At 39.5% G+C, this 27,318-nt stretch overlaps 1 protein-coding gene across 1 annotated transcript; it reads left to right on the forward strand.

The window, feature by feature from the left end:
• The first annotated feature begins 18,303 nt into the window (after positions 1–18,303).
• LOC142446342 (olfactory receptor 5B2-like) lies at positions 18,304–19,269 on the forward strand. Its single transcript, XM_075548101.1, has one exon. The coding sequence runs from the start codon at positions 18,325–18,327 to the stop codon at positions 19,267–19,269; it is 945 nt and encodes a 314-aa protein (XP_075404216.1). The 5' UTR covers positions 18,304–18,324.
• Positions 19,270–27,318: the final 8,049 nt, after the last annotated feature.

Here is a 27,318-nt window from a genome sequence, read left to right on the forward strand (position 1 = left end):
ACCCAGGGACAAGGGAAAAACATGGGACCCCAAATGGTAGAGAAGTGGGAGTGGCAGGCCTGGTGGGAAATGATCAAGGGTAAGGTTGCTTAGAGAAGAGGTATACTCTAGCCCAGGTGGCGATGAAGCATGGTAGTAGGGCAGGAGGAAAGTCAAGGGAGATGGAGGAAAGAGCTAGGAATCAAAGGGCATTCATGGAGGTCTAGACAAAGACATGTGCATGCAAATATATATAGGAGGATGGGGAAATAGATCTATGTGTCTATATTTATAGGTCAAGTATTAAGGTGGCGGAAGGACCTTGGGCCTCTACTCAAACACACCCTCAATGCATGAATACCTTCTTTTATTAAATTGGAACTCTATGATGCTCACTCTCCCGACACAACGACTGGAGCCAAAGTGTGTGAACAAGTAAATGTGGTGAAGAAAGCTGATGGTGCCCGGCTATCAAAAGAGATAGTGACTGGGGTCTTAAAGGCTTGAAGATAAACAAGCGGCCATCTAGCTCAGAAGCAACAAAGTCCACATGGAAGAACACCAGCCTGAGTGAGCGAGTGGTCCCAAAGGGATCAGTTACCAGGCATCAAAGAACAAAAAATCATATCATTGACTGCACACCTCCATGATAGGATCTCTGAAGACAAATGGGTGCATAAGCAAATGTGGTGAAGAAAGCTGATGGTGCCCGGCTATCAAAAGAGATAGTGTCTGGGGTCTTAAAGGCTTGAAGGTGAACAAGCGGCCATCTAGCTCAGAAGCAAAAAAGCCCACATGGAAGAAGCACACCGGCCAGTGCGATCACGAGGTGCCCAAGGGACCAGGTATAAGGCATCATGCAAAAAAAAAAAAAAAGATGTAAGTGTGTGTATGTATGTGTATATATGTGTATATGTATATATGTATGTATATATATGTATATATATATCATATTAAATGAAGGGGGAAGTGCAGAGTGGAGACCCAAGGCCCAAGTGTGGGCCAATGGAGATCCCCTCATAGAGGGGTTTAGGAGAGGAGATGGGTTAATTAGGGTGTGAGGTAGTATCGATGAAGAACACAGCTTTCCCCCGGATCCTGGATGCTTCCTCCCCCCAACTACCATGATCCGTATTCTACCTTGCAGGGCTGGATAGGACAGAGGCTGTACACTGGTGCATAAGAGGGTTGGAGGTACAGGGAATCCAGGGTGGATGATACCTTCAGAACCAAGGGTGTGAGGGACGATGCTGGGAGAGTGGAGGGTGAGTGGGTTGGAAAGGGGGAACTGATTACAAGGATCCACATGTGACCTCTTCCCTGGGAGAGGGACAGCAGAGAAGGGGGGAAGGGAGACTCCGGATAGGGCAAGATATGACAAAACAACGATGTATAAATTACCAAGGGCATATGAGGGAGGGGGGAATGGGGAGGGAGGAGGGGAAAAAAAAGAGGACCTGATGCAAGGGGCTTAAGTGGAGAGCAAATGCCTTGAGAATGATTGGGGCAGGGAATGTATGGATGTGCTTTATACAATTGATGTATGTATATGTATGGATTGTGGTAAGAGTTGTATGAGTCCCTAATAAAATGTAAAAGAAGAAAAGAGAAAAAAAAATTATAGATTCCCAGCAATCAAGTTTGTTTCTTTTCAAGTTTCATCTTTTCTGTGCAGTGGTTTCCATTTCAAAGCCCATGCTTCACTTAATTCCTAGGGTGGTCTTCTTACTTTCTCAAGTCTGCTCTCCAGAAAAAAAGAAAGCATCATACTCTGAAGTGTAAAACATACATGAGACTCGCTCAGTAGACACTTAAGAATTTTCAGATTTTGATTTCCCAAAACCCTTTTCATAGCTTTGTCTATTCATATATTTTCTAAATATGGTAATGTAAGCATATATGTTAATCCAGGTACATAAACTCCAGGAAAGAAGCATATTCAACGACCCTATGTGTACACATATGCACTGTAGTGGAAATTTGTTAAATAATGTGAGTAGAATGCAAGATTTTAATAAAAGAATAGCAAATATATGCCTCAGAATACAAAAGAAAATCTATTCTTTTTTCTTGGCTAGTCAAAATAACTGTCTTGAATCTAAAACTAAAAAGGTATGAATTGTCAAATGAAAGTATTTTCTTTCTGTTACTATGTTTTATTTAGAAATATGTAAGTATAGTGTTTTAAGAGAATTCATTTTTGTCCTCAAGAAATTAGTGATTAACACAGTATGGTCATGTGATAATTTTCCGAAAGAAATGATAGATTACTAAAACCAAGGGATAAAATAATAGTTTTTTTCTTGGTTTATCGATATAAGTCCACCAACTCTTCCCCTTTTGTTTAGTTTTCATTTTAATGCTGAGACTAACAATTATGAAAAATAATACTAACCATTTTTCTTACTGGAAATGCTGCTAAGTGACTAATCACTAATTCATCAATACCTTAGTTCTGGTTGACCTAGGGCATCTCTCATCATTCTCATGCTTATTGATCTCTCTGCATTCATACTGATTTCCTTCTTATTTCTAAACAAGTCTTTGGCATGCCTCTTATCTTATGGCTCTTGACCTACTATTCCTGCTGTTTGAAATTACTCTCTTCCTTCAAGTCTCTCCTTCCAAGTAACCATATTTTAGTCACTTCACCTCTTAGAAGATATCATTACCCTTTCTGATTGATTCCTTATAGTCCTGATGATTACTAAACTATTAATAGTTTACTCTTTGATCACCTGTAGTCTATCTTACAGGTCCACAAACTAATTTGGCCAACCAACCCTGTTTCAGAAAAACAAAACAACAAACTACTCAAGGTTGTTGGTTTTTTAACCATTGATCAAAGTGCAGGGTAAAGCAGAGATATCTGCACTTGGATGCCCCTGGGTCATCCTTGAGCTCCGCAGGGGGTTGTATCATCCATTTTGGGAAACACTGATCAAACTCCTCTCCCCAAGATCAAGGGCTTTGCCTGTTTTATCAACAATTTTTCCTAATAATTGATTCGAGTCACTACATGCTGCCTCTAATTTTTACACTTCCATTGGAAAATTTATTCCAAAGCATTTGACTCTATTTGATGTTATTTTAAACACAGTTGTTTATTTCATTTTGGATTATTCTTTGTTAGTGGATGAAGTCAAAGGATTTTCTCACCTGCAGTCCTTTGTTTAAATTTTTTATTGTGGTTAACTTTTACATCTTTCTATTCAACCAATTTATACTCATAGTGCTTTCTGACATTAGTTAGTTACATTCTTAGTACTTTTTTTTTTTACTGTTTCTGGTTTCATAAGTCTTCCTTGCCTGCCCTTTGTCACTTCTGAAATTCGTTTTTGACTGTTTAGTCTTTCTGATTTATTTGGTGACGTAATAGCTTATTCACCAGTGTTATTGTTCACTTTATAAACCTATTTATTATTTAGCTGAAAGGCAATTCCCTGAGTGGGTTCAGCCCCAGGCAAAAGGTATCCAAGTTGACAATATCCAGGGTTCCACCAGTCTCTAACAGACTAGTTTATCTGCTCATTGTAATTGTTGTTTTGAATTCTGTTCTACATGTTTCTCCCATTCTGTCCAAGACCTTTGGTTGTACATTGATCAGACAGTCAGGCACCATTCATGTTTCTGAGTAATGGAGGTTATGGTTTCTGACAAGGACAGAACAAGGGCTTCTTCCCAGCCTGTTAAGAGAACGAACAAAGAAACCTGTAAAATAAATTATGAACAGAGGACTCTGTGAGGACTGACTTGGAAGACACCTGAACCTTGAAGCCAGGCCCTAGTGAAAATCCCGATGCAGGACTGTACTCTGAGATAGCCCTGAAACATTCTGAGACAGGCTGACCCAGAGCAGCAGTCCAGATAAAACAGGGAAAAAGGAGTCATGAGATCCAAGGACAGACGGACTAACTAATTAGACGGTTGCAGAGGGCAGCCCCCTCCCATTTGAAAGTGACATGTAAAAACTAGACGTCTTCCCCTAGACATCCTTCCTTCTCGCCTCTCCAGGGGAACCGTCTTTGCCTCAGAGTGAAGTGTATTTTATCTAGGCTTAAGGGGGTCCTTCTCAATTCCCCAGAGGGACTGACTCATATCTTTTGAAGTGACTCAATGCTTTAATAAAATGGTCACTCAACTCTTCACTGCTGTGTGCATGGGAAGTAGGGAGGGGAGCGGCAGGAGGGTGGCTTATTTCTGGACCCCAGTAAACCACATCCATTTGGAGCTGGCTAGTTCTCTTGTTGGCGACAACCCAGGAACTGAACTTCACAGTTTCCGTGGTCCATTCGTCATTTGGTCTCAATATTTCCTTGATTCTTTGATTTTCCTCACTCTTTTGCTCCAGAAGGAGAGAGACCAACAGTTGCCTCTTAGATGGCTGCTTGCAAGTTTTTAAAACATTTTATTTTGAATTGGCTGAAGGCTGACAAAGAAGATCATGTGCCTGGAGTTTCCCTGAGACAAATATTTTTATTGTTCTTACAACAGTTCACAACGTATTAAATAGTCTTCTCTAACACTATAATTCAAATGGATTCATTGAATACTAAGAGTATTGGGCCTTGATAGAAGGAGGGCAAACTTTCAAAACATTATGATAAGAAGCTACTCACAATGAGCAGATATGGCATAAATAGTCTAGTCATACGGAATGCCCACACTACAAGACAACTGATCGAGGTAAAGGGTAAATTAGACTTCCAGGAAGATGACAGACTAAGAAGACCTGTTACACAGACCGACAACTAAGACATAGAGGTCAAATGAAATCAGTATGATGATTGCCTTGGAAATCTGAGCTTCAGATGAAATAACAAAGAAGTGGATTAAATACTGACTAGGAGAAGATGAACAATAGCGTTGACACAGGACATAAATAGCTGGGGCAAATTTTCAGCTGTCCAGACATATTTAGAACTTGGGCAAGCAGCGTTTGATTGGGGCAGCAAACTGATCATCTCATCCACTCAACTCTACACAACAGAAGTGAAAACACCAGAAGCTGGCCATCAAAAGGATATGATCCTCACCTTGTTCTCCTGGTAACCAGAAGCTTGACAGTCCCCCCAACCTCATACACCCAGCTGCCAATGACATACCCTCAGGTGCATACCTCCACCTCCACTGGAAGCGTGGGAACTCTACTTCTACACTCTAGAAGATGCAAAGTGCCTGAATGGGCAGACGGTCCATCCATAAACTGTCACCGTGCCCCCAGCTTCCCTCTGGACCAGGAGAAAACTACTTCCAGATCAGGCACCATGGCCTCGGGCACCTTCTAGACCTCAGGGGTTCTCTAAGCCACATCCTCACACCTGTCCTAGTCCTCCACCTCATACTGAGCTCACGTCCTACTACTTCTCCTCTCTGGAGACTGTCACCCTCAACCCCCGTTTCCTATTTTCTTTGTGTTTTTTTTTCCTTTTATATTTTGGTTGCTCTTTCTCTCTTACTTCTATTTTTTCGGCTTCTGCTTTACTATTCCATTGTCACCACCACTCTCTTTATGCTCTTTGCTTTTTCTCCTCCCATTTAAACATTTTCTTCCTTTTCCTTCTCACTGATTAAAGTATTTTCACTCTCTTCTGCTTCCTGTTATTTACTTGCTTTCTCCACTTGTAGATTTTCTTCATTTATTACTATGTTCTTTTGGCTGTGCTTTGTCTCTATTCTTTTTTTCCAAGTCCCACCAGCAAGAGACAGCAATCTTGCGCACAGCTCTGCCACACTCACACTACCCACAGCCTCATCCAGTGGGCAAGAGCCACCACCCACACCTATTATCAATGAAACCCAAAGGCCAGAATGAGCCAAACTCACCCGCAACTGTGCAACATGAACAAATAACTATGTGTGCCTTCATTCTCTATTATATTCTTATGGAAACAGGTGGTGATTGACTAAGAAACACAAATATAAGTACAAATACAACACCACAGTGGCTTATTAACAACAGAATATTTCTTTTTTCCCTTTTTAAAATCATTTTATTGGGGGCTCTTACAACTCTTATCACAATCCATACATACCTCCATTGTGTCAAGCATATTTGTACACTTTTCATCATTATTCTCAAAACATTTTCTTTTTACGTGAGCCCTTGGTATCAGCTCCTCATTTTTCCCCTCCCTCCATGCACCCCCTTCTTCATGAACCTTTGATAGTTTATAAATTATTATTGTTTTGACATGTCTTCCACTGGACAACATCTCCCTTCACCCACTTTTCTGTTGTCCATACCCCAGGGAAGGGGTTATATTCTTGTGATCGGTTCCCCCTTTCCAACCCACCTTCTCCTTACCCTCCTGGTATCACTACTCTCATTATTGGTCCTGAGGGGTTTATCTGTCCTGGGTTTGCTGTGTCTCCAACTCTGATCTGTACCAGTGTACATCCCCCGGTCTAGCCAGATTTGTAGACTTGGGATCATAACAATGGGGGGTGGGGTGGGGAGGAAGCATTAAAGAACTAGAGGAAAGTTGTATGTTCCATTGTTCCTATACTGAACTCTGGCTGGCTCATCTCCTCCCCGCGATCCTTCAGTAAGGGGATGTCCAGTTGCCAAAGATGGACTTTGGGTCTCCACTCTGTACTCCCCTCATTCACAATGATATGATTTTTTGTTCTTTGATCCCTGATACCTGATCCTATCGACACCTCGTGATCACACAGGCTGGGATGCTTCTTCCATGTGAACTTTGTTGCTTCTAAACTAGATGGCTGCTTGTTTATCTTCAAGCCTTTAAGAGCACCATCAGTTTTTTTCACTGCATTTGCTTATGCATCTGCTCTGTCTTCAGCAATTGTGTTGGGGAGGTGAGTATCATGGAATGCCAGTTTAATAGAACAACGTGTTCTTGCATTGAAGAAGTACTTGAGTAGAGGCCCAATGTCCATCTGCTACATTAATACTGTACCTAGGTCTATTTCCCCATCATCGTATATAAATATTTTACATATGCATATCCATGTATTTAGACCTCTATAAATGCCTTTTGCTTCCTAGTTCTTTCCTCTATTTCCTTTTACTTTCCCCTTGTCCCACTATCATGCTCAGGCTTCATTAGGGTTTCAGTAATTCTTCTTGGTTACATTGCCCTTGATCACGTCCTACCAGGCCTCCTACACCCTCCTCACCATCGATTTTGGATCACTTGTTGTTCCCTTGTCCCTGAGGTTGTTAACACCTACTTCCTTTCCCTCATCTCCCCCTCACCTATGTCCCCCTAGAACCATTGGTCCATTGTTTTCTCTTCCAGATTGTTTATCCTGCCCATGTTATCTAGATGGACCTGCAGAGACAATAATATGCACAAAAACAAGACAGAGCAAAGCAAAGCAACAAATAAAGCAAACAACAACATAAAACAATGACAAAAAAAGAGAAAAGCCTGTGAATACTGAAAGGTCTGTTTGTTGGCCTTTAGGAGTGTTTTCGGTTGAATCTGATGGGGTGCCACGCCCTGGCCCCAAAGTCTATTTTTGGTATTCCCTTGGGACTTCCTTGCTCTGTTCCCCTTGTTGTTCTGTTGCACACACTTTGTGTTTTGCCTTGATGTGGTGGGGTCAGATTGGGTGCAATTCCCACAGTGTCTCCAGTGACCAACAGAATATTTCATTCCACACAAGGAAACATTATATTGTTACTCAAACAACTTACTAAAATACAGTGTTACCAACCCTTTATGAAAAAGAATTAGCACTGGAACTATCTGACAAGGAATTCGAAAGATCGATATTTATGTTCTTTTAACAGCTTGAAAGAGAATGAAGAAGATGTAGACAAAAGAAAAACACAAACAAAAGTTTAACATAATCAGGAACACAGTAGATGAACAAACTGAAAAATGAATGAAAAATTAGAATACATGCAAAAATCAGCAAATAGAAACCGAGATAATTAGTACTAAGCTTTCAGAAATAGGTAAAGTATTGAGAGGAAAAAGAGATAGAATGAAGTTAGTAGAAGATTGAGACAATTTTCTTAACATTAATCTGGTAGTGGAAAAATCATAAAAAAAAGAATGATAAAATCTGAATAAAACCAAAACCCACTGACATCCATTTGCTCATTTAATTGGCACTATATAATAGGTAAATATTTACTAGCACACACAGCCTCATCTTTCTCCCTTGGAGTGGCTGGTGGGTTTGAACCATCAACCTTTCAATTAGCTGCCCAACATCTAGTCCATGTTGATACCAGGGCTCCTTAATGATTATGATGATGATGGTATGAGTTCTGAAGACAGAGAAAAGTGTCTACCCATAGCTCTGAAATATTTCCATGCTTTTCGGGACAATTTTAAACTTTGAAGGTTTCCAGAACTTATATGAAGAGGAGGTTGGCTGGGAAAATGGGGAGCTAATAACAATGAGTACAAGAATGAAGGAAATGTTCTAAAACTGATTTTGGTGATGATTGTACAATTATTTTTATGATTTGTATGATGTGTGAATTATACATTGTGTGAATTTTATGCCAATAAACCTATTTAAAATTGAACAAGGGAAAATAAAAGGAGTATGAGGGTAACGAATATTTAAAGTACCATGGGGGGTCAACGAACAAATCTGTCTTGGAAAAAATGCAGCAAGAATGCTTTATGGACTTGAAAATGAAGAGATTTTGTCTCAAATGCTTTGGATAGGTTATCAGAAGAGGCTAGTCCCTGGGAATAGACGTTATGCTTATTAAAGTCAGCAAAAAAGTGGGAGGCCTTTCCAGAAAACAATGACGGAGTGACTGCCACAATGGACACAAACATCACGATTGAAAGGATGGCAAAGCACTAGGCAGTGTCTCTGTCTGCTGTCCCTAGGATCACTCGGAGTCAAAATTGACCACCAACAACAGCATGATGATGATAAGGTATTCCCACAATAGAATGGCCTGTTTTAATACAAATGACATTTCATCTAGGAAATAAACTTGATGATATCAAAGTATTGCTTATCAAAAATATGTTTCAGCTTAAGAATTATGAAAGTAATAAATTAATGACATCTTATTCTTATAGGGTTAGGCCTAAGATCACTTCTTGGTTGATAATTTTGAACTCTTCATGAATCCATACACCCATTGAGAAATAGCCCTGGGTTTCTAGCACATGCCAACTCACTTCACTGCTGGTTACACTTGGTTTAGGAAAATACCTACTTTAAGTGAACTTTCTCTCTCTCTCTCTCTCTCTCTCTCTCTCTCTCTCTCTCTCTCTCTCTCTTTCTCTCTCTTAGATTTTTCTTTTTTATTTTTACATGGGAGCTCTTACATTTCTTGTTCCAATCCAATATTCATCCATGTGTCAAGCACATTTGTTCATATGTTGCCACCATCATTTTCAAAGCATTTTCTTTTTACTTGAGCCCTTGATATCAGCTCCTCATTTTTTCCCTCCCTCCCCTGACTGCCCTCCCTCATAAAACCTTGGTAAATTATAATTATGTTCATATCTTACATCATCCTCTGTCACCCTGCAGCCAATTTTCTGTTTGTTCCTCTGGGATGGGGTTATATGTTGATCCTTGTGATTGATTCCCCTTTTCTCCCCACATCTTCACCTTACCCTCCTGGTATTTTTATTTTCATTGTTGACCCTGAGGGACTTATCTATCCTGAGTTCCCTGTCTTGTGGGCTCTCATCTGTAACAGTGTGCATGTTCTAGTCTAACGCGTTTTGTAAGGTAGAATTTAGGTCATAATGGGGGTGAGGGGTAGGAAACACTAAAGAAATAGAGGAAAGCTGCATGTATCATCGGTGCTATACTGCACCCTGACTAGCTCATCTGTTCCTTGTGACTCTTCTTTAAGCAGATGTCCAATTGTCTACAAATGGGTTTTGGTCTCCACTCCACGCCTCTCCTCACCTCCGCCATTCACATTGATATAACATCGACACTGCATGATCACACAGACTGGGAGTGCTTCTTCCATGTGACCTTTGTTGCTTCTCAGCTAAATGGCTGCTTGTTTATCTTTAAGCCTTTACGACCCCAGACTCTTTATCTTTTAATAGTTGGGTACCATCAGCTTTCTTCACCGCCTTTGCTTATGCACTGGCTTTGTCTTCAATGATCTTGTCAGGAAGGCGAGCATCACAGAATGCTGGATTATTAGAACAAAGAGTTCTTGTGTTGAGGGCGTACTTGAGTAGAGGCCCAATGTTCATCTGCTACCTCAATTCTTAATGAAATATATAAGTACATAGATCTATTTCCCTATTGTTATATATAAATATACTTAAATTAATTTTCTATGAGATCAACTTTATCCTTGTAGCATTAAATCCTTTGGTCAGAGAAAAAATTAAAATATTGGCATAAGATTATGAAAATAGCACATGGGGGATACACAATCTGCAAAAATGTAAGCATGCAAGCAAATGTGGTGAAGAAAGCTGATGGTGCCCGGCTATCAAAAGAGATAGCGTCTGGGGTCTTAAAGGCTTGAAGGTGAACAAGCGGCCATCTAGCTCAGAAGCAAATAAGCCCACATGGAAGAAGCACACCGGCCAGTGCGATCACGAGGTGCCCAAGGGACCAGGTATAAGGCATCATGCAAAAAAAAAGATATAAGTGTGTGTATGTATGTGTATATATGTGTATATGTATATATGTATGTGTATATATGTATATATATATATATACCATATTAAATGAAGGGGGAAGTGCAGAGTGGAGACCCAAGGCCCAAGTGTCGGCCAATGAATATCCCCTCATAGAGGGGTTTAGGAGAGGAGATGGGTTAATTAGGGTGTGAGGTAGTATCGATGAAGAACACAGCTTTCCCCCAGATCCTGGATGCTTCCTCCCCCCAACTACCATCATCCGAATTCTACCTTGCAGGGCTGGATAGGACAGAGGCTGTACACTGGTGCATATGAGGGTTGGAGGTACAGGGAATCCAGGGTGGATGATACCTTCAGGACCAAGGGTGTGAGGGACGATGCTGGGAGAGTGGAGGGTGAGTGGGTTGGAAAGGGGGAACTGATTACAAGGATCCACATGTGACCTCTTCCTTGGGAGAGGGACAGCAGAGAAGGGGGGAAGGGAGACTCCGGATAGGGCAAGATATGACAAAATAACAATGTATAAATTACCAAGGGCATATGAGGGAGGGGGGAATGGGGAGGGAGGAGGGGAAAAAAAAAGAGGACCTGATGCAAGGGGCTTAAGTGGAGAGCAAATGCCTTGAGAATGATTGGGGCAGGGAATGTATGGATGTGCTTTATACAATTGATGTATGTATATGTATGGATTGTGGTAAGAGTTGTATGAATCCCTAATAAAATGTGAAAGAAGAAAAGAGAAAAAAATGATTAGGGCAAAGACTGTACAGATGTGCTTTATACAATTGATGTATGTATATGTATGAACTGTGAAAAGAATTGTATGAGCCCCAATAAATTGTTTAAAAAAAAAAGAAAATATGATTTTTTTAACACTTCTAGCATCAGTGCTGGGAATTCTTGTTGCTTCTAAATTATTTGAGTGAAATAATAAATAAAAAGGTATTGTTTTATAAATAAATAAATAAATAATGTAAGCATGTATGATACATTAAAATGCAGTAAATATAGTATGTTAAAGGATGAATTTTTCCATCTTCACTAAAACTTTTGACAGCAACATTATGGTCACATGATTATTTTGTAAAGGAAAAAAGTTCACAGTAAAAAGAAAGGAAATTCAGAATAAGAGCAATTTATAGCTTACTTCTATCTGACTAACAACTCTACATTTTGAAAAAATATTGATAATAATATAAGATTGATAATAATAGTAACCAGGAAAACAGTACTGAAAATCATGTGGAATGGCTAATGCCAATTGTTCATAGATAATTCTGGTCTTGCTGAGCTATTTCATCTGTAACACACTCTTGCTTATTAAGTTCACTTAGTTCGAGTGATTCCTTTACTATTATTGGAGTTCTACACATGCTCCTGCCTCAGGGATTGTTACTCTGCTCAGAATGTTCTCTCATTCTTTTCAGGTCTCCATTTAAATGTCATATTACATCCACCCCCACTCCCTTATGGACACTGTCCCCTTACCAGTTTAAACATTCACAGTTGTGATTATGCCTCAATTATTATAACATATGTATTCATCTGTTCCCTTTAAGCCTAAAATACAATGTACACTTCACAAGAGCTGTGACTTTGTCTGCTTTACTAACAACTTCACCTTCAAAACCTTAAGTATAACCAGGTTCGTGCTAACATTTTGTGTTAGTCTGGGTAGACTAGAGAAGCAAATTCATAGGCACTAATATGTATACAAGAAAGAGGTTTATATACAATAGCAATTTAATATTGAGAAAATGTCCCAGCCAAGTCCAGATCAACTCCATAAGTCCAATATTAGTCCTTATGTCCAATACCAATCTGTAAAGTCCTCTTCACACACATGAAATATATGCAATGATGCCAAATACAGGAAGATCACAGGCCAGTGGGTAGGAAGTCCTGTGGATCCAGTGGTGTTGTAAGCATCTCAGCACTATGTGGGGTCTCCATGTGGCTTATCCAACACCCAGGGCTGCTTCAGCGTTGGTCCATTAGGCCTCTCCTGCAGGGATGTCTCTGAGAATGTATGTCTCCCGCCTCCAAAGGGGAAATCCAGTCGTTCCTAGAATTCCCAGGAGAAGGCCATGCCCACACAGAGGCCTCAATGGTTATATCTTGATGGCAGGACAGACTCCACACCGTCACGTGTAATCCTTTCAAACTGACTCTAGATTATGCAATTATCACACATTTCAATATACATGTCAGATTAGTAAATCAATGAATTAAGCTTTGAGTCTGTCAAGTCTGTCAATCCAAGTAATCCACTGATACTTATAGTTCAATATTCATAATATAGTTCTTTAGAAAGAACTTTAGAGCATTTCATAAAACAATGCTGTTTAATTTTCATTTTGTTTTCATCTAAGGTCCACTCAGTTCTTGCAGTTTCCACTTTGGGGGCATTGAAGCTTTTGGAAACCACGCCATAATATGAGTCATCGCCTTACTTTCTTTCATTAAGATGATTTCTCACAGAGCAATCCATGAGGGAACTTTTATTCAGTAATTCATATATAGGCAAAGTATGATACTAATAGATATATTTCACCAGATTCACATTCCAAACTTTCTGGAAACATTCTGGTGTTTTGTTTAGCTCCAGTAACTCTAAACATTCATAGAGAATGTTAAGATTGACAATATTTATCAGTATTAAGCATAAAACTAACAACCACCTGCCAGTATCATACTCAGATTGCTTATTTGATTTTGAATCTCAGATAAGCTTAATTCTGTACTAAAACTATTCAAAGGCCTTTGCACCCATGTACTTTTTCTACTTTTCTCAAGCAAATTACATCTGCTAAAGCTACAGGGGAGGATTCCTAACATAAGGAGTATAGTAACCAATTCCATAGATGGTTGGTATTGAGCTCATCGGAGAGACATGACTCACAGAGTTCTGTGGTGAAACAAAGATTTAATTATAGAGACAAGAGAAAGCTAAGCTTCACTAATAGGCATTAGTCGCCCATGATAAACAGGTCTCACTCCATAGCTAACACAGGCAGAGGGAACACAAACAGTCTGGTATACATTATTAAGCAGGTGTCCTCAAACACCTTGCTTTTTAACGCGTTGAAGAATTCCTTTTCATTAAACTTGACTTATACAATGCATGACTTGATTTCTTCACTGCTGCTTCCATGAGTACTGATTGTGGATACAAGTAAAATGAAATACTTGATAACTTTAATCTTAACTCCCCGTATAAGGATGCTGATTTTCAGTCCAGGTGTGAGGATTTTTTATTTCTTTATGTTGAAATGATATCCATACCAAAGACTGTAGTCCTGGATTGTCATTCATATTTGATTGAAGTCCCCTTCATGTTCTACAAGGAAAGTTGAGTCATCTGCATATTGAAGGTTGTTGATGAGGTTTCTTCCAATCCTGTTGCTTCTTCATATGGACCAGATTCTTAAGTTACTTGCTCAGCATACAGACTGAATGTGTATGGCATATGTTTGGTGGATACCCGGAACAGTTGTTGGGAAAAGAGGAAAGAAATTTGTTTAGTTAAGGAAACTGTTCCATATTTTAACGGTCAGAATAGTTACTTGATCATAGAAATTTGATCAAATTATTACAACTATACACAATAAGTTGTAGAATTTGCTGTTATACTTTTAAAAATCATTTTATTGGGGGCTCGTAATGCTCTTTATTTTATTTTCATTTGGATACTTAAAATAAGACATGCATAAAATGATGAGCACAAACATTTCAAGTGGTCACCAGCAGCAATTTAATTGGTTTTTCCCGAGGAAAAGGAGTTGAGAAGCTGTAGATGTTCTCATAGCGGCCTCCTTTGAGAGTTCTAGGTCTTTCTGGTTCCCTTCTGATTTCTTCTCATTAGCTTATGGAACTGAAGCATCACTCCATGGGACATCACCTGGAGGGAGCAAACTACATGCACTTATTTAACGTCATGCCACAATTGTTAGCCCACATGTCAGCCTTCGCCAACTGAGCATTAGCAGTGAGTTTTCAACCACATCCAGGGAAGCAACCCCGAGGAAAAACTACATTGAATGACTTAGAAATAGCACCTCCTTCATGAGTTCTTTATCTGTGCTTCAAAATCGTGACTCTGTGAGTTATGTAGGAAACCTATTTATTTATGTTGATCTTACAAAGAAGTAGAAGGTAAGTGAGTACTCTAAAGGTATAACACGAGTGCATGGCTCATGCAGGGCTTAAAGCACCATTTCACACCTGCATGTTCTTTCCTCCATCACGCTCTTTAGAGACTCTGTAACCTTTGACAAGCCCCAAGAAACGCCAATTTAATTAGCATTTAATTATTGTTCTGTAGCTGCATTTCTAATTTGAACTCACAACTAAGACTGGTCTCTCACATTTTCACAGGAATCAAGGTAAGCTTTTCATTTCAAGTCCAATCTTAGTAGGTAAGGTAATTCAGGCAGAAGTGTTGGGAGGTTAGATTAAATAGAAATGAATCGATCCATGATAATATGTTTGAAACATCTAACGAGGCAAATTTGGGTGACAAATGTCAAAACTTCTATAAGTAGGCAGTTGGGTGATACTTATGAAACATCGTGCAGATTTATAAAGGAGACAAACAAAAAGACAAAAATAGAAGAGCTGATGCTCTGACTGAATAGATGGCAATATCATCTTGCTCACTCTTGTTGGTCTGCAAGTGAAGATAAACCAAAAATAACAACACATTTTCATCGAGTCCGTGCTGACTCATAGTGATCCCCGTGGGCTTCCAAGACTGTACCTGTTTAGAAGCGTAGAAAGTCCCGTTTCTCTCCTGCAGAAGTGCTGGTGGTTTTGAACTGCTAACAATGGTGACTATAGCCCAATGCAGAACCACTACCCTACTAGGGCTCCTTCAGTGAAGATCAGAGAACCTCTAAATGAAAGCTTTAAAAACAAATGAACCAAAAGAGCTGGAGAGAGTGAAATGCAACCTCCTTAAGCAATGGAAGAGTCCCAATTGAACTAACATGATTCATACACCATTTTAACCTTTTTTATCCCCATAATCTCACCCCTTTTTCTTACCCCTACATCTACAAGTGGTGACTGTGAAGTAGCCTACTTATAGCACTGAGTTTGATATCTCCAGACCTGGTTTTAAATTTTGAATCTTCCTTGGAATTACTGTAATTTCAGATTATGACATAACTAAAATCTTTAGTGGTAAAATGGGCATAATAACATCAGAGACTTTTTTTCTTACTTTCTTTTTAACCCCCCCCCTCAAAAAACCCAAAAACGTTTTATTGGGGCTCTTACAACATTCCATACAACAATTGTATTAAGCATATTTTTAAGACGTAGCCATCATCATTTCCAAAACAGTTTCTTTCTATTTGAGTCCTTGGTATCAGCTCCTCCTCTTTCCCTCCGTCCCCCTCCCACCCCCTTGATAAATTATAAAGTATTATTGTTTTCATATTTTACACTGACTTAGAGCTCCCTTTGCCCACTTTCTGTTGTTTATGTCCCTGAGGGGTGGATTTTGCATCGAGCATTGCAATAATTTTCCACTTGCTTGCCTCCTCCCCTTCTCCCTGGTCTCCTGGTATCACTACGTCCAATTCTCTTCCTGAAGGGTTTATCTGACCTGGATTCCGTAAGTCATGTGCTCTTATCTGTACCAGTGTACATGCTCTTGTCTAGCCAGAATTGAAAGGCAGGACAGGGGTCATGATTGGGGGGGGGGGGTGAGGAAGCCTCAAAAAAACAGAGGAGTATTGTGCATTTCATCGGTGCTGTACTGCACCCTGGTTGACTCTTTTCCTTCCGTGTGACCCTTTTCTGAAGGGATGTCCTATTATCTACAGATGGGTTTGGGTCTCTGTTCTGACCCCCCTCATTCTCAACAACATGTTTTTGTTTGTTTGTTTGGGGTCTTCTGGCACCTGATAGCTAATCCTTTCATCACCCCTTGAAGGCACAGGCTGGTGTGCTTCTTCCATGTGGGTTTGTTGCTTCTTTGCTAGATGGTTGCTTGTTTACCTTCAAGCCTTTAAGAGCACAGACACTATATCTTTTGATAGCCGGCCCCTTCAACTTTCTTCCCCATATTTGCTTATGCACTCATTTTGTCTTCAGTGATTGTGTTGGGAGGGTGAACATCACAGAATGCCAGGTTGTTAGAACAAGTGTTCTTGCATTGAGGGAGGGCTTGAGCAGAGGCCCAAAATCTGTCCACTTCCTCAATATATTTCCATATAAATGCATGTACATAAGCTAATACCTCTATTTTTAGTTAGTATATTTACATGAGCACACACCTATTTTTATACCTCTATCCATAGCTTTGCTTCCTAGATCTGTCCTGTTTCCTTTTTTTTTTTTTACCTTCCTCCTGCCCCACGATTACACTCACCCATCTGCCTCTTAGTAATTCCTCTCAGCTGGATTGCTTTACTTCCAACACCACTGGGGTCTCTACATCCTCCTCATGATTGTGTTTACTTCCCTGGTTGTTAACCTGTTTATGGTGTTGTTTGACCACCAGTCCTTTCCCCGCCTCCTCCTCCCCCAAGTTCCTTCCAGAACATTCATTCCCATTGCTTTCTCCTCAGACTTGCTTCCCATGCCTATCTTATATTGGTATGAAAAAGCACAATAACAGAGACAAAAACAAAATGAAACAAAATATTGAATAAAAAGAGGGGAGTAAAAGATGAAAAGCAAAAGTATACATAATTCCAGGTCTGCTGCTGACCCAAGTATCTCCTCACTGGTCCTGGGGGGCGGTTCTGAGAACTTCCCCTTCTAGCCTGAAGTCTATTTTGGGGGCTCCTCAGAGATTTTGTGGGTTTGCTTTGCTCCTGTTGCTGGTCTGTTATGTTCCCCTCTTGATTCACCCCACAGTGAGGGTGCGTCATCAGAATTGTCCTCTGTCACAGTATGCTCCAGCAAGGGGACATGAACATCACAGACTTCTTAAGGTTGTTATGAGAGCTAATTGAAAAGTTATGTCTCCACACACATACATTTCCATTGTTAAACATGCATGTTAATAAGTGGTTAGGTGCTAAACATTGTGCAAGCATGAGACCTTTCTAAGCCAGGCATGTCAAGTAAAGGTGTAGTGGGAAAAGAAAAGAGAGCAATGGTTAATCACATGCCATTCAAATAAAAGGCATACAATTATTGTGCATACAGCATATCAGTGAGGTTATCTCTTCAAATCTGTAGCTTATCAGAACAGATGTGCATTAAAATTAATCCATAATTTATGACCTTTCTGTGAATCTGTTATGAATTTTTTTAAAAAACGGAATCATGGGTATTGATTTGATTTTTGTTGTTCTGATTCTAGATAGCTCTAGAGTGATTCTGTTTTCCTATAGTGACCTTACAGGACAGGATAGAACTGCCTCTGTGGGTTTCCATGGCTATAAAAATGTTTTATTATATTTTATTGGAGTGTTCTTTCTATATCACACAATATAACTAAGAAGACTTGTGCGATCATCACCGCAATCAATTTCAGAGTATTGCCTTGTACTTGTTGTGAACTCCCCAGCCTCCTGTCTCTTTGAAAGGCTCACCTGTCCCTGCTGGTGGATTTGGACTGCTGAGCTTGCAGTAAGAAGTCCAAAGCAGAACCATTATGACATCAAGGCTCCCTTTTAATTCAATGACAGGGTGGTCAGAATGAGATAAAATGTGTCTGTTTGCTTTTTAAATAGGACTTTTCAACTCAATCTCTTTTCTGTATAATAGTCTGCACTGCTCCAGAGCATCTCCTGACTCCCAAATATCACCGATGGAGAATAGTTCAGAAGTGACTCAGTTCATCCTACTAGGATTAACCAATGCCCCGGAATTGCAAATTCCTCTCTTCATCTTATTCACCTTCATTTATCTCATCACTTTGTTTGGGAATCTGGGGATGATCCTGCTGATTCTGCTGGACTCTCAGCTCCATACACCCATGTACCTTTTCCTCAGTAATCTCTCTCTGGTGGATTTGGGCTATTCCTCGGCCATCATTCCTACGGCCATTTCTGGGTTCCTCATGGAAGATCAAGCTATCTCCTACAACGCGTGTGCAGCACAAATGTTCTTCTTTGTAGGCTTTGCTTCTGCAGAAAGTTACCTCTTGGCTGCCATGGCCTATGACCGCTGTGTGGCAGTGTGTAAACCCCTACATTACGCCACCACCATGACGACAAGTGTATGTGCTTGTCTGGTCATAGGACCCTATATTGGTGGTTTCCTAAATGCCTCCATAAACACTGGAAACACATTCAGTCTCTCCTTCTGCATGTCCAATGTGGTCCATCACTTTTTCTGTGATGTTCCAGCAGTGATGGTTCTTTCTTGCTCTGATATGCATGTTGATGAGATGGTGGTGGTTGGTATATCAATTTTCACTATATTTTTTGCACTTCTGGTTATATGTACATCCTATATATTCATATTTATCACCATCTCAAAGATGCGCTCAGCTGAAGGATTTGGGAAGGCTTTATCCACCTGTGTTTCTCACTTCACTGCCGTCTCCATCTTCTACGGGACACTCATCTTCATGTACCTACAGCCCAGCTCCAGCCATTCCCTGGACACAGACAAAGTGGCATCCGTGTTCTACACTATGATCATCCCCATGCTGAACCCTTTGGTTTACAGCCTGAGGAACAAGGAAGTTCACAATGCTTTCAAGAAGGTGGTTGACAAGATAAAATTGTCTCTGGGTTTAATTTTATAGCATTGTGGGATTCAGAGAATCCTTGTTTCATTTATCTCAGATTTTCTCTGTGTAATAGTCCACACTATATGGTCAAATATAAAATTTAAAGTTTGTTGTCTCAAAGAAAATAAAATTTTTGCTCAAGAGTTTAATACCAGAATGTGAATAGAATTCTGAATATGTTATTCTATTTTGTTTTCAAACATTTGCTACTAACATTTGATATAGTCATATGTTCCATGCACACGTTCTTTACCACATGCTAGTGTGAATATTATATAAATGTACTTAAGTTATATAAAATTATTTATTTCAAAACCATTTTGGAGTTAATACAGATACCCTATCATTCCATTGTTCAATCACATCAAGTAGTGCTGTACAACTGCTACCACAATCCCTTTCAAAACTTGCTTTTTCCTTCCTGAACTCTTTGGCATTGTCTCCTCTTTTCTCTCCCTGCCCACTGTGCCTCCCACGCCCCAAGAAACCCTTATTATACTTCCTGTCCCTACAGATTCATCAATCCTGATTTCATACATTGAAAAACAGAAAAACATATAACACAAATTAAAGAGGGTGACTCCAATGATAATCCATCTGCTATACACCCCAATGTGAACAAACAGAAAATGTTAGAAAACCACATCAGGCTTCATGCGCATCAGAAGAGGGATCAACTAACTTCATCTTGGGAACCCAGACCAGGCACCATGGAATGCTGGGACATTGACACAGTGTCTGCATCAGTGGGCTCCAACATAAGAACAATCATGAGATGACCCAGGGATGGGCTGGGCTTTGTTCTGTTGTGCAGAGTTTTGCTGTGAGTCAGACCAACTCAGCAGCACCTATGACAATTTCCAAAGTCAGGGCTGCTCACAAAGAAAAACTGTTCAAAATTACATAAGCTACATTGTCACCCATCAATCATCTCTACCTGGTGGCAAGCTATAGCCACTAAATATAGATAAAGAGGCAAATTGCTTACTTGTGAGAAGAGAAGGGGGTGAATGGGTTTGGTCTGAAAATAATGAGTTCATATTACCAGGGTGAATGAAGCTGGCAACATTTACAAAAATCTGAAATCAGGTGGCTTCTGCTGATGTGCTAGCAGAATGTCAATGAGAAGGTGAAGCTGTCCAAAGTATTGATGAGACCGACAATGGTTCAGAAGTCACAGACGCATCTACAGTGTGTTGTCAGATAACTCAATGATGATAGTGCTGAGAGATGATAGTGCTGAGAGATCCAACTTTGAAGGGGTGTGGGAACTGGATGACAGTCATGATGATGCTCCTGTATGAAAACGAAAATGGGCTAATTTAAAGTGAGCACACCATTTCTTCTGTTGTTCAGGTTTTCAATTTCAAAGACATTAATTATCAAAATTTAGGTTTCAGTTTTAGATTTATGAAACCAATAAAATATAAACAATGGATCCATACTCCATGTGTCTTGTAAGTTTAGGCCTGGGATTAAGCCTTACTAATTTCTAGCTCTTCGAACCTTCACACACTGGCTGTGAGACATCATTCATTCTGTTTCCAACAACAATTGAAGCCAGCAACAAGTAAAAATATTAATGTGCCCTGATTTTTAAAATGTGTGGAGCACATGTATTAAGCCTCCAGTCAGTTCCCTCCAATCATAGTTTAGGGATGTGAATAGCCTTCTTATCTGACAGAGAGCATTATAAAGTTGATTATGGTAGATGTAGCTAGGTCAAAATGTAATATCTTATCATTCGATCTGCATTTTGACCCATTCTAAAGTTGTTTCAGGGTTGTTGTTGTTTTCAGCACACTATCATTTGATCCATGTAAACTTGTTCTAGCTTTTTTACTAAATCATGTTATTGGGACCTCTTACAGATATAACAATCCACAATTCAATTAGATCAAGCATGATTGTACAACTGCTGCCACCATCATTTTCAATACATTTTCTTTCCTCTTGAACTCTATGATAGCAGTTTCCCTAAATCCCCTCCCTAACCATTCACTAACAATTCTGTTATTCATTTCCCTGCAGCAGATTATACATTCATCATTACTATCTGTTATGCCTCCCCTCGCCCCCTACCCCCTCTCTTCTGGTACTCCCATTACTCTTTCTGAAGGGTTTATCTAGCTTTAATTTCATGTATCAGACTATGTTAATTATACAAATGAACATATGCAGGTCTAACGAGATTAACAAGGTAAAGCTAAGACCATAATTGTAAGGGGAGGAAATGTTAAAGAACTAGAGGATATTTGTGTGTTTCATCAGTACTACACTGCACCCTGGATATGTCATCCCTTCCCTGTGATGATTTTGTGAGGGATTGTCCAATTATCTTACAGATAGGTTTTGGGTCTTCACATTGTCCACATTCCTTCACATCAATGTTCTTGTTTGTTTTTGAAATTCTGATACCTATCCCTTTAGACATCTCATGATCACACAGGCTGCTGTGCTTCTTCCATTTGGGCTTTGTTGCTTCTCAGCTAGATGGCCTTCTTGTTTAACTTCAAGCCTTTAATAGCCCAGACACTATGTAATATCCAGGCGCCATCAGCTTTCTTCACCACAGTTGCTTATGCACCCATTTTGTCCTTAGTGATCATGTTGGAAAGGTGAGTTTCATACATTGCCTCATTGTTAGAACAAACCATTTTTGTACTGAGGTAAGATTTAAGTAGATGCCCAAAGTCCATCTACTTCCTAAATGTATTTACATATATATATATAAATAGGCAAAAACACTCATCTTGATATGTTTACATATCTATATACCTATATATATTTTTATTTATTGCTTTTTCCTCTTCTTTTTTCTTTCCTCCTGCCACACTCATGTTTATTCACCTTTCAGTAATTCCTCTCAGATACATTTCAATTGGTCAAACACAACCAGGAGCGCTCCACCCTCCTCGCTGTCAATTTTAGAGCCCCTCCTCTTCTGTCCCTGCCATTATTTGCTCAATGCTCCCCCCCCCCCGCCTCCTACTCTTCTACAGGTAGACGCCAAAAGAAAAGAAAAAGGAGCCCATGCAAGTAGTTCCAAGCCTAACTGTTGTCCGGACCCAGAGTAGATGAGTTAAATAGCAAGCAGGCCCTGCTATAATCTAGCAGTCCTCTTTTCCTTCAGGGAGCCATATTCCAGGACGCACCTAACAGCACTTATGACCCAGTGTTTTCCACTTTCAAAACCTTTCCGAAGGTTTTGTCTCTTTTATTTTGTTATCTTTAAAAAAAACATTTTCTGTATAAGAAATCTAGGATAGGGAAATCCATAGGGACAATAAATGGATTAATGGCTCCTTCGGGAGTTTGAGAGGAGAGGTTGGTGGGCAAATGGGGAGCTAATGATGATGAGTACCTGAATGAACAAAATGTTTTAAAACTGACTGAGGTGATGATTGTACAACTAACGCTTCTTGATGTGATTGAACTATTGAATGGTATGGGATGTGAACTATATGCCAGTAAAACTGTTGTGTAAAAGGAATACAGAAAAAATTGCAGGAGGATGCACAGATAGGCAAAATGCTTGCCTTGTGTGTTATTTGCTTTAAAACTTATGATTACTGTAATATGTTAAAGGAATCGATTTTTATATCTTCATTAATTTTTGGTAGAAATAATATGGTCACATAGTGATTTTCTAATGAAACAGCTGGGGTACAAGAAAAGGAGACTAATAAGCAGAACAGTTTTTAACTTACCCGTGCTAAACTACCAGCTCTTCATATATCACTTAAGAAACAAAACTTTGAAAGTAATGATAGTAGTAACCATATTCCTTGATGATATAAATGTGTCGTTCATTCATTCATGTACACTCTAGCTCTGAGTGTGGGACACCTGTATCATCCCTTATCATCCCTTTCACACTCATCTCTTTCTTTTCATACTGATTCCCTAGCATTTCCTACACAAATCTAAGCATGTTACTGCCTCAGGCTTGGTTGGTTGGTTGGTTGGTTGGTTGGTTGGTTGGTTTTTCAACCTGTTGATCCCTCTGCTTAGAATGTTCCCTCACTCTTTCAGGGAACTGCTAAAGTGTTCCCATAGTCCTTGATGGATACTGTGCCCTTACGAATATAGCCCTGAGTAGTGTTGCACAGTTTCAATTACTATGATTTATGTGCTCATCTGTTGCCCTACATAGAATGTACACTTCACAAGGCCAATGGCTTTGTCAACTTTACTAATGACCTCACCCCTAATACATGAGTTGCAGCTGGGTTCATGCTAACATCTAAGCAAATAATATTTGTTAAACTAAGGAATGCATGAGTGAATTAAACTTTGAGTTTGTCAAAACACTTGATTTACAGATATTTATATTTGATTGTCCATAATATACTGTTTTAGCAAAGAACATTTTATGCAGATGCTTATTTTCTTATTTAGTTTTAATCTACATCATTATTTTCTTCTTGCAGTTTCCTCTTTTGGATGAACCAGTCTTTTGAAACCACATAATCAAATCATCATCACAATGATTGTTATTGCTAGATACTGTTGAGTAGATTCCTCCTCATAGCGAATCTGTACAATGTAATAAAAATACTGCCCAATCCTGAACCATTTTTACAATTGTTGGCACACTGAGCCTGTAATTGCCATTAGTGAATCAGTCTATTGATCTGGTGAGGGTCCCCTTTCCGGCTGACTCACTACTTTTCAACAAAAAATGGAGCTGTGATTTTAGGATAGTTTATCACAAAGTAGAAAGCAATGAATGAAATAAATTATATACGGTAAATCATAAATAGAGAAAGTATGCCATTGTCAGAAGTTTCCTACCTGATTCAGGAATTGTGTGCAAAATCTCTTTGTACATGAGAAATTTGCTTAGATCCAATGATTCTTAACATTCATAGAAATGTAATGCTGACCATACTTATCAATAGTAGACATCAATAATTATAATATTTTAAAACATGATTTAATACTAATAAGTTAATAAAATTATTGATTTTATTCTTATACTACCACAAACACTTCACATTTCCAAATTCATTGAGACTAATGACGTTGGCTATTTTTTGCCTAAAAATATGTAGAAAAAGAGTCTTCGTGGTGCAATTGCTAAACTCTCAGCAGCTGAAATGTTGGTGGCTAGAACCCACCAGCCAAGTAATTGACATGGAAGCACCTGGCATTCTTACTGTGTAAAGAGTACAGCTGAGGAGTCCCATGGGACAGTTATACTGTCACTTGGAGTGACTATGATCTGGAATTGACAATGACACTGAACAACATCAATAATATTTACAAATGATTCGTGTTAATTATTCATTCGTGCTTAATTTGAAGTACATCCTCTCTTATCTCTCTCTCCTACCACATCATGTCCTTTGATTTTCACTTATTGATTGAGATACCCCTGCCTCAGGACCTTGGGGCTTGCTGTTCTTTCTGCTTGTTCATAAAAACCTCACCTGACCTGTTATGAAATAGACACTCCCTGTCATGGACCTCCTTTCCTCAATCTCCTTTCTTTTCCATAATCCACGTAAACACTCAGCTATTTTGCATAATTATGTTTGTGTTAGTCTGGGTAGCGTAGAGAAACAAATCCACAGAAACTCATATGTATTTAAAAGAGAATTTTATATAACAGATAAAGTGTACATTAAGAAAGCATCCCAACCTAGTCCAGTCCAAGTCCATGAGTCCGACATTAGCCTATATATCCAACACCTATCTACAAAGTCCTCCTCAGACTCACAAAACACAATGATGCCAAATGCAGGAGGAAAGCCGAATTAATGAGCATGTAAGCATCTCAGCACAGGCAGGGGTCTCCATGAGGCTTCTCCAGCATGCAGGGCTGCACCAAGATAGATCCTGTGGCTTCTCCTCAGGGATGTCTTGTAGAAGTGAGCCTTGTCAACTGAAGCAGGGAACTGGCTAAGGCAGCGGCACCCTGGTCTGACTGTTGGAGAGCAAGAGACCAGAGAAAAACAACAAAGATGAGGCTCACTGAGCCATTTATTCACTCCACCCTTCAATTAATCCCACATGTGTATCGACCAGGTTGGCACAATAAACCTTAAATATCACAATGTTCATCCAGGTCTCTCCACTGGACTAGAAACTCGCTGAAAGCACCAACCCAAACCCACCAATGCTCATATTGCCATAGCAACAGAACTTCACATTCCCATCCAAGCCATGCCCTCTTTTTTTTCTTACCTTCTCTGCCTCTTTACTTTGGCCTTCTTTTTTTACCCACTACTCCTCAGGTCTTTCTTCTACCTTCTCACTTTTTTTTCATTTTCTATTTCATTCTTCAATTCTGCTTCTTCTAAACATAACAAATGAACCTACTTCCATCAAGCTAATGTTTACTCATAAAGAACTTCCCCTGTGTGTTTCCAAGACTATAACTCTTCATGGGAGTAGAACCTCCTCTTTCTTCTTATTTTAAATATATGTACATGCATAAATCTTTTTCCTCTAATCTGACTGTTTGCTTATGATTTTCCTCTGCCCTCACTACTCTTTGTACTTTCTCTTTTTTCCTCTTATGAAATATATTTCCATGATACTTATTTATTCTTAAAATATCACTACTCTTACTAAACATTGTACTGGAAATACTACCCAGAACCATTAGACAACAACAAAAGAAACCTGTGGAATATAACTTGGCAAAGAAAAAGAGAAATTAACCTCTTTATCTTAGTATATATGGCATTTGAAGACTAAAAGATTTTACATGCTAAAGAAAAACCCAAAGATTTCACAAAAAGATCTTTGCGACCAACTGAGAAACCGGGGAACGTGGCAGGAAACAGGGTTAGCAAACATAGAGAGTTCTGATAAAGACATCAAGAAAACAATACCATTTTCAATAGCCACAAAAAAAGATGAAATACTTAGGAATAAACCTCACCAAAGAAATCAAAGCGCTGTACCAAGAAAATTACAGACCATTGCTACAAAAAAACCAAAAGAGACACACACAAGGGAAGAATATCCCACGTCCATGGATGTTGTCCTTGATGTTAGGTGCCATCGAATCATTTCCTACCCATAGAGACTTTATGCATAAATGAGTGAAACACTGCTTGGTCCTTCACCACCCTCACAATCGTTTCTATGCATGAGCTCATTATAGTCACAGTGTCAATCCATCACGTTGAGGGCCTTCCTATTTTCACTGCCCCTCTACTTGATCAGACATGATGTCCTTCTCCGGGGACTGTTCTCTCCTGACAACACTTACAAGTATATAAGACAAAGTCTTGTCATCTTTGCCTCTAAGGAGCACTCTGGCTGTACTTGCACAAGACAGATTGGTTCATCCATTTAGTACTCCACAGTACTTCCATTGTTTCTCTCCAGCACCACAATTCAAATACATTGACTGTTCGTTAGTCTTCTTTATTCAATGTTCGTCTTTTACATGGATATGAGGCAATTGAAAATACCAGGGCTTAGGTCAGGCGCACCTTCCTCCTCAAGGCAGCATTCTTGGTTTTCAATACTCTAAAGAAATCATGTGCAGTAAGTTTGCACAATGCAACACGTCTTTTCATCTCTTGAGTACTGCTCCCATGAGAATTGATTGTGAAGCCAAGGAAGACAAAATTCTTGACAAATTCAAACTTTTCTCCATTTATCATGATGCTGCCTATTGGTCTATTTGGGAGAATTTTGCTCTTCTTTACAGTGAATTGTTGGCTATGCTTAAGGCTGCAGTCCTTGACCTTCATCAGCAAATGTTTCAAGTCCTTCTCACTTTCAGCCAGCAAGGCTGTGTCATCTGTGTCCTAGGTTGTTAATAAGCCTTCTTCCAATCTTGATACCATATTCTTTCTCACATAAACCAGATTCTCTGATGATTTGCTCAGAATACAGATTTAATAAGTATCATAAGAGGGAACAGCCCTTTCACAGACATATCCTGATTTTAAACCATTTAGTTTTACCTTGTTCTGCTTGCACAAGTGTCTCTTGATCCCGGTTCCAGTTCCACATGAGTACAATGAAGTGTTCAAGAATCCTCATTCTTCTCAAGGTTATCCATAGTTTGTTATGATCCAGAGTTTGACATAATCA

The sequence above is a fragment of the Tenrec ecaudatus genome, chromosome 4, assembly GCF_050624435.1.
Source record: "Tenrec ecaudatus isolate mTenEca1 chromosome 4, mTenEca1.hap1, whole genome shotgun sequence".
In the NCBI taxonomy this organism is placed as follows: Eukaryota; Metazoa; Chordata; class Mammalia; order Afrosoricida; family Tenrecidae; genus Tenrec; species Tenrec ecaudatus.